General features: G+C 46.0%; 1 protein-coding gene across 1 annotated transcript in view; it reads left to right on the top strand.

Annotated features, from left to right (window-relative positions):
- Positions 1-5,545, top strand: part of LOC142910710 (uncharacterized) — a 28,448-nt gene extending 22,903 nt beyond the window's left edge. Inside the window, exons 4-8 of the mRNA XM_076060105.1 lie at positions 2,191-2,244; positions 2,560-2,696; positions 4,012-4,068; positions 4,497-4,581; positions 5,537-5,545. Of these exons, the coding sequence (XP_075916220.1) occupies positions 2,191-2,244; positions 2,560-2,696; positions 4,012-4,068; positions 4,497-4,581; positions 5,537-5,545 (342 nt within the window). The remainder of the gene's footprint in view (positions 1-2,190; positions 2,245-2,559; positions 2,697-4,011; positions 4,069-4,496; positions 4,582-5,536) is intronic.
- The last annotated feature ends 6,748 nt before the right edge of the window (positions 5,546-12,293 follow it).

Here is a 12,293-nt window from a genome sequence, read left to right as displayed (position 1 = left end):
AGTTCTCGATTTGAAGCTTTCGTGACTGCAAGGATCCACGCTCTTTGGTTCTATTCGGTAAAGTCACGTAGGTAAAAAAATTTAAACAAAAATCACGACGTTTCAGGCCACAACACAAGCGGCCTTCATCAGGTGACAGTCTGGTCCCTTCAGCTGATGAAGGCCGCTTGTGTTGTGGCCGAAACGTCGTGATTTTTGTTGTTTTAATTTTTTACCTACGTGACTTTACCGAATAGAACCAAAGAGTACAGAATGAAAGTGTTAATCTTTTTTAAAAAAATAAACTTTTTTGGAAGTGTTGCATTCACAACTTTTGCTCAAATTTTTTTTGTTATTCATGGCAACCCATTTTTCTAACCATCCATCCGTTTGGCGTTAAAAACCATTTAACGCTACTGCTACCTCACACCTCCAATGTGCACGGTTGGTTACGTACAATGCGAAATACGTTCAACATACACACATACCCTCTTGTGTCCATCTAATTCATTGACTGAAGTGTAAGTGTGATTATAAATGCATTCTTTGTTAAGTAAAAATAAACACAATTTTAATAATTTTAATCAGAATGTCTTACTGACTGGCAATCATTACATACTTTATTAAAATCGATTTTTTTTTATTTGTTCATTCATGCACCATTATGATTTTGTTGAGATCTCTGCTCCACATCTTAAACCACACATTTCTAACTTAATCCCCTTGTACTGCCGGTGTGCACAGAGGAGTGGAGGGATGGGGGGATTAAAATAACGTGCCCATTATTTCATCTGCTCCACCGCCGGGGGCAGCGGTGGTGGTGGTGCCCGGCACCAGCTGCAGGGTGACAGCCGCTCACTCAGCCAGCCACTCACTCAACCAGCCACTCACCCAGCCACTCACCCAGCCGCTCACCCAGCCACTCACCCTGCCACTCACCCAGCCACTCACCCACCCACTCACCCAGCCAGCCACTCACCCAGCCACTCACCCAGCCACTCACCCAGCCAGCCACTCATCCAGCCACTCACCCACCCACTTACCCACTCACCCACCCACCTACTCACCCACTCATCCACCCACCCACTCACCCACCAACTCACCCACCCACTCACCCACCAACCCACTCACCCACCAACCCACCCACTCACCCACCCACTCACCCACCCACCCACTCACCAACCCACTCACCCACCCAACTACTCACCCACCCACTCACCCACCCACCCACTCACTCACCCACTCACCCACCAAACCACTCACCCACCCACCTACTCACCCACTCATGGGTGAGTCGGTGGGTGGGTGAGTGGGTGGCTGCGTGGGTGAGTGAGTGAGGCGTGGATGGGTGGGTGGTTTGGTGAGCGGGTGGGTGGGTGGGTGAGTGAGTGGGTGGGTGAGTGAGTGGGTGAGGGAGTGAGTAGGTGGGTGGGTGGGTGAGTGAGTGGGTGTGTGAGTGAGTGAGTGGGTGGGTGGGTGAGTGAGTGGGTGGTGGTGATGCTGCCGCTGACGATGGTGACAATAATGATGTTGATTATGAGTTTCTCACACCATCAGCTTCAGCAGAATCATCAGCATCATCATCAGAATCATCGGCATCATCAGCATCATCATCAGCTTCAGCATCATCATCGGCTTCAGCAGAATCATCATCATCAGCATTATCGGCATCTTCATCGTCATCATCGTCATCACCGTCACTGCGGTGGTGGTGGTGGTGGTGACGGTGTTTGTGAGCTGACTGTCACCATGGTGACGGTGGTGGTGGTGACGGTGATGGTGAGCTGACTGTCACCATGGTGACGGTGGTGGTGACTGTCACCATGGTGACGGTGATGGTGAGCTGTCTGTCACCATGGTGACGGTGGTGGTGGTGACGGTGATGGTAAGCTGACTGTCACCATGGTGATGGTGATGGTGGTGACGGTGGTGGTGGTGAGCTGACTGTCACCATGGTGACGGTGGTGGTGAGCTGACTGTCACCATGCTGATGGTGAGCTGACGGTGATGGTGAGCTGACTGTCACTATGGTGATGGTGAGCTGACGGTGATGGTGAGCTGACTGTCACCATGGTGGTGGTCAGCTGACTGTCACCATGGTGACGGTGGTGGTGAGCTGACTGTCACCATGGTGGTGGTGAGCTCACCATCACCATGGTGACGGTGGTGGTGAGCTGCTGATCGTCTTCGTGCCTTCAATGTCTCCCCCAGCTCCTCCACGACTTCCACCCCAAGAAGAAGCAGAAGACCAAAGGCGTCTACAAGGTGAGTGGCTGGTGAGCGGGCCGCTGGTTAGCAGGTGAGCGGGTGGGTGAATGGGTGGGTGGGTGAGAGGGGTGAGCGGGTGGGTGAGTGGGCAGGCGGGCGAGGAGGTGGGTAGATGAGCGGGCGAGCGAGCCGCGGGTGAGCGGGTGAGGAGGCGAGTGAGCGGGTGAGCAGGTGAGCTAAGTGGGTCTCATGGTGGTGGTGGTGGTGATGGTGGTGGCGGCGATGATGATGGCTGTAGTGGGTCTCATGGTGGTGGTGATGATGATCATTTGACTGCTTCCCTCCCCCTCCCTCCCCCCCCTCCCCCCGTAGACGAAGAGCGGGCAGCCGCTGTGCACCAGCCAGATCTTCGCGCAGGACGAGCACACGGCTCAGACGGAGCTCTTCTCTGCCAAGTTTGAGCTGGCGCGGAGCAGCGCTGCCAAGCGCAGGATGTCACTCAAACCCGTGTGGGTGCCCGCACGCTCACCCACCCACTCACTCGCTCACCCACTCACTCACTCACCCACTCACTCACTCACCGACCCACTCACTCACCCACCCACTCACTCACCTGCCCACTCACTCACTCACCAACTCACCCGCCCACTCACCCACCCACTCACTCACCCACTCACTCACCCACCCACTCACTCACTCACCCACTCACTTACTCACCCACTCACTAACCCACCCACCCACTCACTCACCCACCCACTCACTCACCTGCCCACTCACTCACTCACCAACTCACCCGCCCACTCACCCACCCACTCACCTACCCACTCACCCACCCACCCACTCACCCACTCACTCACCCACTCACCCACCCACCCACTCACTCACCCACTCACCCACCCACTCACTCACCCACCCACCCACTCACTCACTCACTCGCCCACCCACCCACACACTCACCCACTCACCCACCCACTCACTCACTCATCCACTCACCCACTCACCCACCCACTCACTCACTCATCCACTCACTCACCCGCCCACTCACTCACCCACCCACCCACTCACTCACCCATTCACTCGCCCACCCACCCACACACACACTCTTCCACCCACTCGCCCACCCACCCACACACACACTCTTCCACCCACTCACCCACCCACTCACTCACCCACTCACTCGCCTACCCATCCACCCACTCACTCACCCACTCACTCACTCACCCACCCACTCACCTACCCACTCACCCACCCACCCACTCACCCACCCACCCACCCACTCACTCACCCACTCACCCACCCACCCACTCACTCACCCACTCACTCACCCACCCACTCACCCACCCACTCACTCACTCATCCACTCACTCACCCGCCCTCACCCACTCACCCGCCCACCCACCCACACACACACTCTTCCACCTACTCACCCACTCACTCGCCTACCCACCCACTCACTCACCCACTCACCCACTCACTCGCCCACTCACCCACTCACTCACCCACAAACTCACCCACCCACCCGCTCATCCACTCACTCACCCGCCCCCTCTGACGTCGCGTGTGCGTGCGTGCGCGTGCGTGTGTCTACGTGTGTGTGTGTGTGTCTGCGTACGTGCGTGTGTCTGTGCATGTCTGTGTATCTGCGTGCGTGTGTCTGTGCATGTGTGTGTGTCTGCGTGCGTGCGTGTGTGCTTCTGCGTGCGTGCGTGTGTGTGTCTGTGCATGTGTGTGTGTCTGCGTGCGTGTGTGTGTGTGTGTGTCTGCGTGCGTGTGTGTGACTTTGTGTGTGTGTGACTGTGTGTGTGTGTGCTGCGCTCTTTTCAGGTTGGGGACAAATCTCTTCCAGAAGAATCCCAAGCACGTGTCGGTGCCGTCGGAGAGGTGAGCACCCCACACCGCTGATGGTGATGATGGTGTTGATGGTGTTGATGATGGTGTTGATGATGGTGTTGATGGTGTTGATGATGGTGTTGATGATGGTGTTGATGGTGTTGATGATGGTGTTGATGGTGTTGATGATGGTGTTGATGGTGTTGATGATGGTGTTGATGGTGTTGATGATGGTGTTGATGGTGTTGTTTATGGTGTTGGTGTTGTTGATGGTGTTGTTGATGGTGTTGTTGATGGTTTTGATGTTGTTGATCGTGTTGATGGTGTTGATGCTATTGATAGTGTTGTTTATGCTGTTGATGTTGTTGATGTTGTTGATGTTGTTGATGGTATTGATAGTGTTGTTGATGTTGTTGATGGTGTTTTTGATGTTGTTGATGTTATTGATGGTGTTGTTGATGTTGTTGATGTTGTTGCAGCGGTATCAGCTACGAGACGCCGCTGTCACCTGTCCAGGTGGCAGCGCTCAGGGCGGAGAGAATCGCTAAGGAGAAGAAGCTGAGAGTGGGGGTGGGGGGGAGAGTGGGGGGAGAGTGGGGGGAGGGTGGGGGGAGAGTGGGGGGAGAGTGGGGCGATGGTGGGTGACTAAGTGCGTGGGTGAGTGGTGGGTGAATGGGTGAACATGCAAACACACATGGCTCTGATAATAACAATATGATGCATTGTCTTCAATAACAATGTAACTATTACACTAGGATGCATTGTCTTTAATAACAATGTAACTGTAACAATATGATGCATTGTCTTTAATAACAATGTAACTATAACACTAGGATACATTGTCTTCAATAACAATGTAACTATTACAATAGGTTGCATTGTCTTCAATAACAATGTAACTATTACAATATGATGAATTGTCTTCAATAACAATGTAACTATAACAATATGATCCATTGTCTTCAATAACATTGTAACTATAACACTAGGATACATTGTATTAAATAACAATGTAACTATAACAATATGATGAATTGTCTTCAATAACAATGTAACTATAACAATAGGATGCATTGCCTTTAATAACAATGTACAGTGAGGGATAAAAGTATTTGATCCCCTGCTGATTTTGTACGTTTGCCCACTGACAAAAAAATGATCAGTCTATAATTTTAATGGTAGGTTTATTTGAACAGTGAGAGACAGAATAAGAACAACAAAATCCAGAAAAAAAAGCATTTCAAAATGTAATAAATGTATTTGCATTTTTATGAGGGAAATAAGTATTTGACCCCTCTGCAAAATATGACTTAGTACTTGGTGGCAAAACCCTTGTTGGCAATCACAGAGGTCAGATGTTTCTTGTAGTTGGCCACCAGATTTGCACACATCTCAGGAGGGATTTTGTGCCACTCCTCTTTGCAGATCTTCTCCAAGTCATTAAGGTTTCGAGGCTGACGTTTGGCAACTCGAACCTTCAGCTCCCTCCACAGATTTTCTATGGGATTAAGGTCTGGAGACTGGCTAGGCCACTCCAGGACCTTAATGTGCTTCTTCTTGAGCCACTCCTTTGTTGCCTTGGCCGTGTGTTTTGGGTCATTGTCATGCTGGAATACCCATCCACGACCCATTTTCAATGCCCTGGCTGAGGGAAGGAGGTTCTCACCCAAGATTTGACGGTACATGGCCCCGTCCATCGTCCCTTTGATGCAGTGAAGTTGTTCTGTCCCTTTAGCAGAAAAACACCCTCAAAGCATAATGTGTCCACCTCCATGTTTGACGGTGGGGATGGTGTTCTTGGGGTCATAGGCAGCATTCCTCCTCCTCCAAACACGGCGAGTTGAGTTGATGCCAAAGAGCTCCATTTTGGTCTCATCTTACCACAACACTTTCACCCAGTTGTCCTCTGAATCATTCAGATGTTCATTGGCAAACTTCAGATGGTCATGTATATGTGCTTTCTTGAGCAGGGGGACTTTGCGGGCGATGCAGGATTTCCTTCACGGCGTAGTGTGTTACCAATTATTTTCTTGGTGACTGTGGTCCCAGCTGCCTTGAGATCATTGACAAGATCCTCCCGTGTAGTTCTGGGCTGATTCCTCACCGTTCTCATGATCATTGCAACTCCACGAGGTGAGAACTTGCATAGAGCCCCAGGCCGAGGGAGATTGACAGTTCTTTTGTGTTTCTTCCATTTGCGAATAATCGCACCAACTGTTGTCACCTTCTCACCAAGCTGCTTGGCAATGGTCTTGTAGCCCATTCCAGCCTTGTGTAGGTCTACAATCTTGTCCCTGACATCCTTGGAGAGCTCTTTGGTCTTGGCCATGGTGGAGAGTTTGGAATCTGATTGATTGATTGCTTCTGTGGACAGGTGTCTTTTATACAGGTAACAAGCTGAGATTAGGAGCACTCCCTTTAAGAGTGTGCTCCTAATCCCAGCTCGTTACCTGTATAAAAGACACCTGGGAGCCAAAAATCTTTCTAATTGAGAGGGGGTCAAATACTTATCTCCCTCATTAAAATGCAAATTTATTTATAACATTATTAACATGCGTTTTTCTGGATTTTTTTGTTGTTTTTCTGTCTCTCACTGTTCAAATACACCTACCATTAAAATTATAGACTGATAATTTCTTTATCAGTGAGCAAACGTACAAAATCAGCAAGGAATCAAATACTTTTTTCCCTCACTGTACCTGTCACCGGATAAGTAAGCTCTTGAGTGAAATAAAATTCCTTGGCTAAAAATCATTGCTAATCCCATTTTATAAGAATGCATTTTTCCTTGTGGGATGCTTTGGTCTCTAATTATATTCTACCAGGTTCAAAGCGTTTTTCCAAGGTGCATTTTTGTTCATAGGTTGCATTGAGCAATTCACACAGTTTTCCTGTGCAGCAGAAGTGTTATTTTTACATCACCATAATGATTTAGAAATACAATACTATGTTACTTGATGATGATGACGACGACAATGTTGATATGCAGTATTTACTTTTTTTAATGGAAAATAATACAAAAATAAAACTGAGACACCTTTATATATCATCATCGTCATCATCATCAGCCATGGTCAATGAATGGAGGCCTCCCCAACCCACCACCTTTGACGATGCTATGATGTAATAATCCAACTATGACCTGCACACGAGCTGATTTCATTGCTCCATCTCCCAACTGATGCGTTACATTCTTTGACTGCCATGCCTGTTAACAATGGTTACTTTACAAATAATTCTGGTCCCACCATATGGTGTTGTTCAGGAGATTAATTTGCTAATTGACATTGTTTTGATCTCTCAGTTGTTCAGCAACAGCACTTGCATGTAACAACAATAATATATCTTCATCAACATCACGATACACTAAATATGAGCTTGGGTAAACAATGATCTTTTAATGATTTATATGTGCTGATCTCTCATTGCTTAGCTTTTTGAAAATGTGGAGGAAGATACCGTATTATAGACCAAAAAATATCCATAATATACAATCACAAAGCAAACATTGTGTGTCATTGCCGAGTACATGATATGAACTGGATAATGCAATAATTGATTCACATTCTAATACATACGTGTGCACATCTGTTAATATTTTTTCACCTTGCGCAACAAATACGTTACAAATGTGAAATTTAATTTAGTATGCGTGGAGAACGTCTTTCACACCGTACGTAGCCAGCCGTGCTATAATCGGAGCTGCGACATGATTCCCTGATTGCATGTGCATCCATGTGTTGCTTTGTGCTCGGATTGCTTCTTTTTTCATCGTCAACAGTTACAACAATAAACGCACATCAGTGCTTTAATCAAGCATTCTTATTTTCAGTGGTCGTGGGTGCTGTGTCAAATTATTTCCATGCATTTAGGGCGATTTTAACTTGGGGACAAATGATCGGAGTAGGTTACATGTCAAGACGTTATGTAAAGACCGCGAGAGGTCGCTTAGTATATCAACTAAATGTTGCAAATTCTTGGTTCTTTCGGTAAAGTCACGTAGAAGGGAAACAATCAAATAATAAAAATATAAAACAATAAAATTCTCTATTATTTTATTTTCTTCCCTTCTACGTGGTGGTGACTTTACCGAAAGAACCAAGAATATGAATCCCTGCAGTCACGAAAGCTTTAAATCAACAATTTAAATGTTGCAAGTTTGACAAATGAAAGAAAGTAAATTGAGTTATGTAGAAAAAACAGCTTGCACAAGCTTCTGCCCACCCCCCAGCACACAAATCCTCCCAATCCCCCCCCCCCACTTCTCCCTTTCCACCTCCCCACCATTATATAGCAGCCTATAAATGAAACATGCAAATAAAACAATATGCAGCAAAATCTTGGTTGCATGCTCGTTTCAAATTATTTGAATGATAAACAAAGCTTCGAGGGTTATTTTGCATTTTAGTAAATACCATAACCAAGCAAATGTGAAATAGAATTGAGAGTCAAATGACTTATCATCAAAGTCATTCTCTATCCGCTTCTGGAAGAAGGCCTTCCAATGTCCATCTCTCAATTGTCTTGCGAGTGATCAGAAACAATGATCAGGAACGGAACTCACGCTGACAAATCAAATGTAACAATCGCACACGTTGGGAATTTCGCTGCGAGACAGAAAGCGGGACACAAAATGGATGGGCACAAGTGCGAGTAGAGCATATAAGTACAGTACAACAATGGATCCTTCAGCTGACCACCTTGCACCCCTGCAGCTGCCCATGCCAACCTGCTATGCGTGTGGTCAGCACTGCGCCAGCAACATCCAAGTTAAAACCTGATTATCTTCCAGGATTTGACTAGATCGCGTACATTCTGGGTTATTTGGGCATAGCTGCTGCTGCAGATGATGATTGAAAAGTTTTCATCCTGTGAACAAACGTAGCCCCCCATTATGGGAATGTGGAAATTTCACCTTGTTTGGTTGCTGGCATTGGTGATGAGAGTCACTCGATGCTTTTTATGTAAGCAAGAAAACACTTCGTATTTTTTTTATGGAATTGATTGGCAAATTGTACGTGATTTAAATAATATGAACAAACTGCCTTGTATTCCTGGTTCTTTCGGTAAAGTCACCACGTAGAAGGGACACAACAAAAACAGGTCTCTGCAGGGTGGGCTGGTAGGAACGCAATTTTATTACATTGTTACTTCCAAATGTTGGGTGCAATAAGACATATCAAGTCTCTGCGCTGTCTATTGCTGATTTTATACCCAACAGCATGAGATTTCACTTCGTTAAAGTATTGAAAGGGGACGGACGGACGGACACATTAATCTATTGCAGGCTGGTACACTCAGTTTACAACTTCGTTCCTACCAGTATAATAAAAATATAAAACAGTACAATTCTCACGACGTTTCGACTGCAACACAAGCAATCATCATCAGGTGTGAAAACCACAGCAAGAAAATTTGAAAAAAATGGCAGTTATTTTTAACGATAGCACCACGGAGAGCGATTTGGCAGTGATTCAGATGGACGAGTCCATCTATGTTCGGAAAAGAGGAGGGGGGGAAACGAAAATAATGGATGCGGTCTGAAAGTCACCGTAAACGTTAAAAACAAACGCAACTTTTTTCAAATTTTCTTGCTGTGGTTTTCACACCTGATGATGATTGCTTGTGTTGCAGTCGAAACGTCGTGAGAATTTTATTGTTTTATATTTTTATTATTTTATTGTTTCCCTTCTATGTGGTGACTTTACCGAAAGAACCAAGAACATTAATCCCTGCAGTCAAGAAAGCTTTAAATCAAAAAGTAAACTGCCTTGTATTTGGTTTAACACGTCGTAGGCTTTCGTGACCAATATCATCCCATAATACAGATTTTTTTGCGTTAGATCGCGTCAATATATAAATGTTGTGTCGTTAAACCTGCCACCACCCGACACAGCCAATAAGTAAGGTTTGTCACGTGAACAGAACGTGCCAATTCGTTACTGGTACAGCACATCGGTGTGTTGGAGCGCACAATCACAACATTTACAATCTGAGTACGACGTTTCGCTAGTAATTACAACAAGCCTTATCTGGCGACAGCCAGATTTGTGGATAAATCCTCCTGCTTATGCAATCTAACCCCCAAAAAACTATAAATTATGGATGATATTGGTCGCGAAAGCCCACGTGTTAAACTGACAAAACTCTTTGTTGGCGGTTCAGTGATGAGGGCGGATATACTATAATGCAAAACAATCGTTTAATTAAATCTGAGATGATTTACAAGCATGCGTGTGACATTTTATAGCACACTATACACGGCAACATTATTATGTAAGCGTATTGCGTGTAAAGATGTGAACCATTAATTTTCATAAATTATTTTCACTTGTGCAAAACGGGAAAAAAACAGTTAATCATGAATTCATGAAATAACCTTGCCTGAAAAAATAGCTATCACAATGATTTCAATGTAATATTTGGTCATTAACATCGGCCACAATCGGAGGAAGTGGGAATATTTCTGGCTGTATAGCATTGCCACTAAAATGCAAAGCCATTCTATGGCAGTTTAGCAATGAGCAATTCCTGAAACTCAAGTTCATCCTCTTTAGGGCAATGTGTTTGACAAATGTCAGTTTCTTTGTTATTTTGTACTTGCACATCATTCCAGGTCCCTCGATTTACAAAAGAGATGCCGTTCTTAAACAAAAAAAGGACTTAAAACACGTGGAAAGCGAAACTGCGTAAATTTAACGATTTTCCCACTTTCATTTAATTTTCGGGATGCGTTTCGGACGGCCACTCCAACTCTACTCCTAACCTAAAAACAGGTCCCTGCAGGGTGGGCTGGTAGGACCAGTCTCTGCGCTGTCTATTGCTGATTTTACACCCCAACAGCACGAGATTTCACTTCGTTAAAGTATTGAAAGGGGACGGACGGACACATTAATCTATTGCAGGCTGGTACACTCAGTTTACAACTTCGTTACTACCAGTAAAGTACACACCTATATCGCTTGTCACAGCGCAACAAAAACTACAATAGAGAACACAAATACCAAACAAATGTATATTAAAGTTAAAGCGAAGACGAAAAAAAATTAACCAGTTAAAAGGGTAAAACCTCTTCCTATATCTTGTTACTGGCAAATGAGGTCTCATAATGTAAATGCTCACCCCAAGCACCTCAATACTCTGATAGTGCGCTGTTTTTGAGTTGTACGCCTTTTGGCGTCTTCTGGTCCAACACCAATGGAGACTAGGCTCTAAGAAAAGCTGTCTCGGGTGTGAACCAATCAAATTCAAGGACAGTGCATATTATTATCAGAGTTGTCTCTTTTGTTTGCATTTTGACTGCTTGTGTTGTGGTTATTGCAAACATGATGCCTTGAATAAAGGTGTCAGTTTTTGTGCCAGTTAAAAGGGTAAAACTTATTACTATAACTCGTAAAAATCTCTGCATGTTGGAATGACTGGAAAGTTGACGTGCTGTAGGGATGCTGAGACTCTCTAGCGGATGGATGACGCAGCCTCACGGCCTGTTCTCGATTGATCCGGTGACACGTGCAGTGTGAAATTTCGTTCACGCGGAAAATCGATTTCGTGAATCGAAAAGTGTCCGTAATTTGTACAATTGCGTGAGCTAATTCCTTTGTCAAAGCGTTTTGCTTCCTCTCACACGGCTTAAAGGACGCGACCTGGGCTTGGCTGTTTTCACTCCAACGCTGTCCTCATGACAGCACGGTCCCTTCACCTGATGAAGGCCGCTTGTGTTGTGGCCAAAACGTCGTGATTTTTGTTATTTTATTTTTTGACCTACGTGACTTTACCGAATAGAACCAAAGAGTGATTGCGTGAGCGCCAAATGTCGTGAGCCGAACGTTCGTAAATCGAGGGACACCGGTTGTCGCAACTTGCCGTTTCTTATTCCGCTATCGTCAAATGGAACAACGGGGAAAAATGAGTCGATTGTTAACCTCCCTAACGCGTCTATTGGTACAGAACACCCTTACAAGTGTCTCTCTGAACTCGCGAGCGTGTAAGCCATACACAATGGGACTCGGACCTTGAGCATGAGGTTCTGCACCACGTGACTGGTCATAATAATCAAGAACGCGTTTTTCGCCATAGTACAGAAACACCGGCAGCGCGAAAAAAGAAATCTGCACCAAGTGGTACGTGACGGTTTTGCGAGCGCGCTTGGTTCGCCATCCCTAAGTTTCCCGCTGCGCTTTCCTGCAAATTGTATACAACGCGGTTGAGTGAACAGAACTTCGTCGTGCGAGTTGGAATAAGCGAATGTATGGCTGTTTCTGCGTAGCATCACGCAT

Source organism: Petromyzon marinus, unplaced genomic scaffold, assembly GCF_048934315.1.
Source record: "Petromyzon marinus isolate PM22_M1 ecotype Great Lakes invasive population unplaced genomic scaffold, UKy_Petmar_22M1.pri1.0 PM_G_Scaffold_15, whole genome shotgun sequence".
Taxonomy (NCBI): Eukaryota; Metazoa; Chordata; class Hyperoartia; order Petromyzontiformes; family Petromyzontidae; genus Petromyzon; species Petromyzon marinus.
This window is presented reverse-complemented; position numbering and strand designations above follow the sequence as displayed.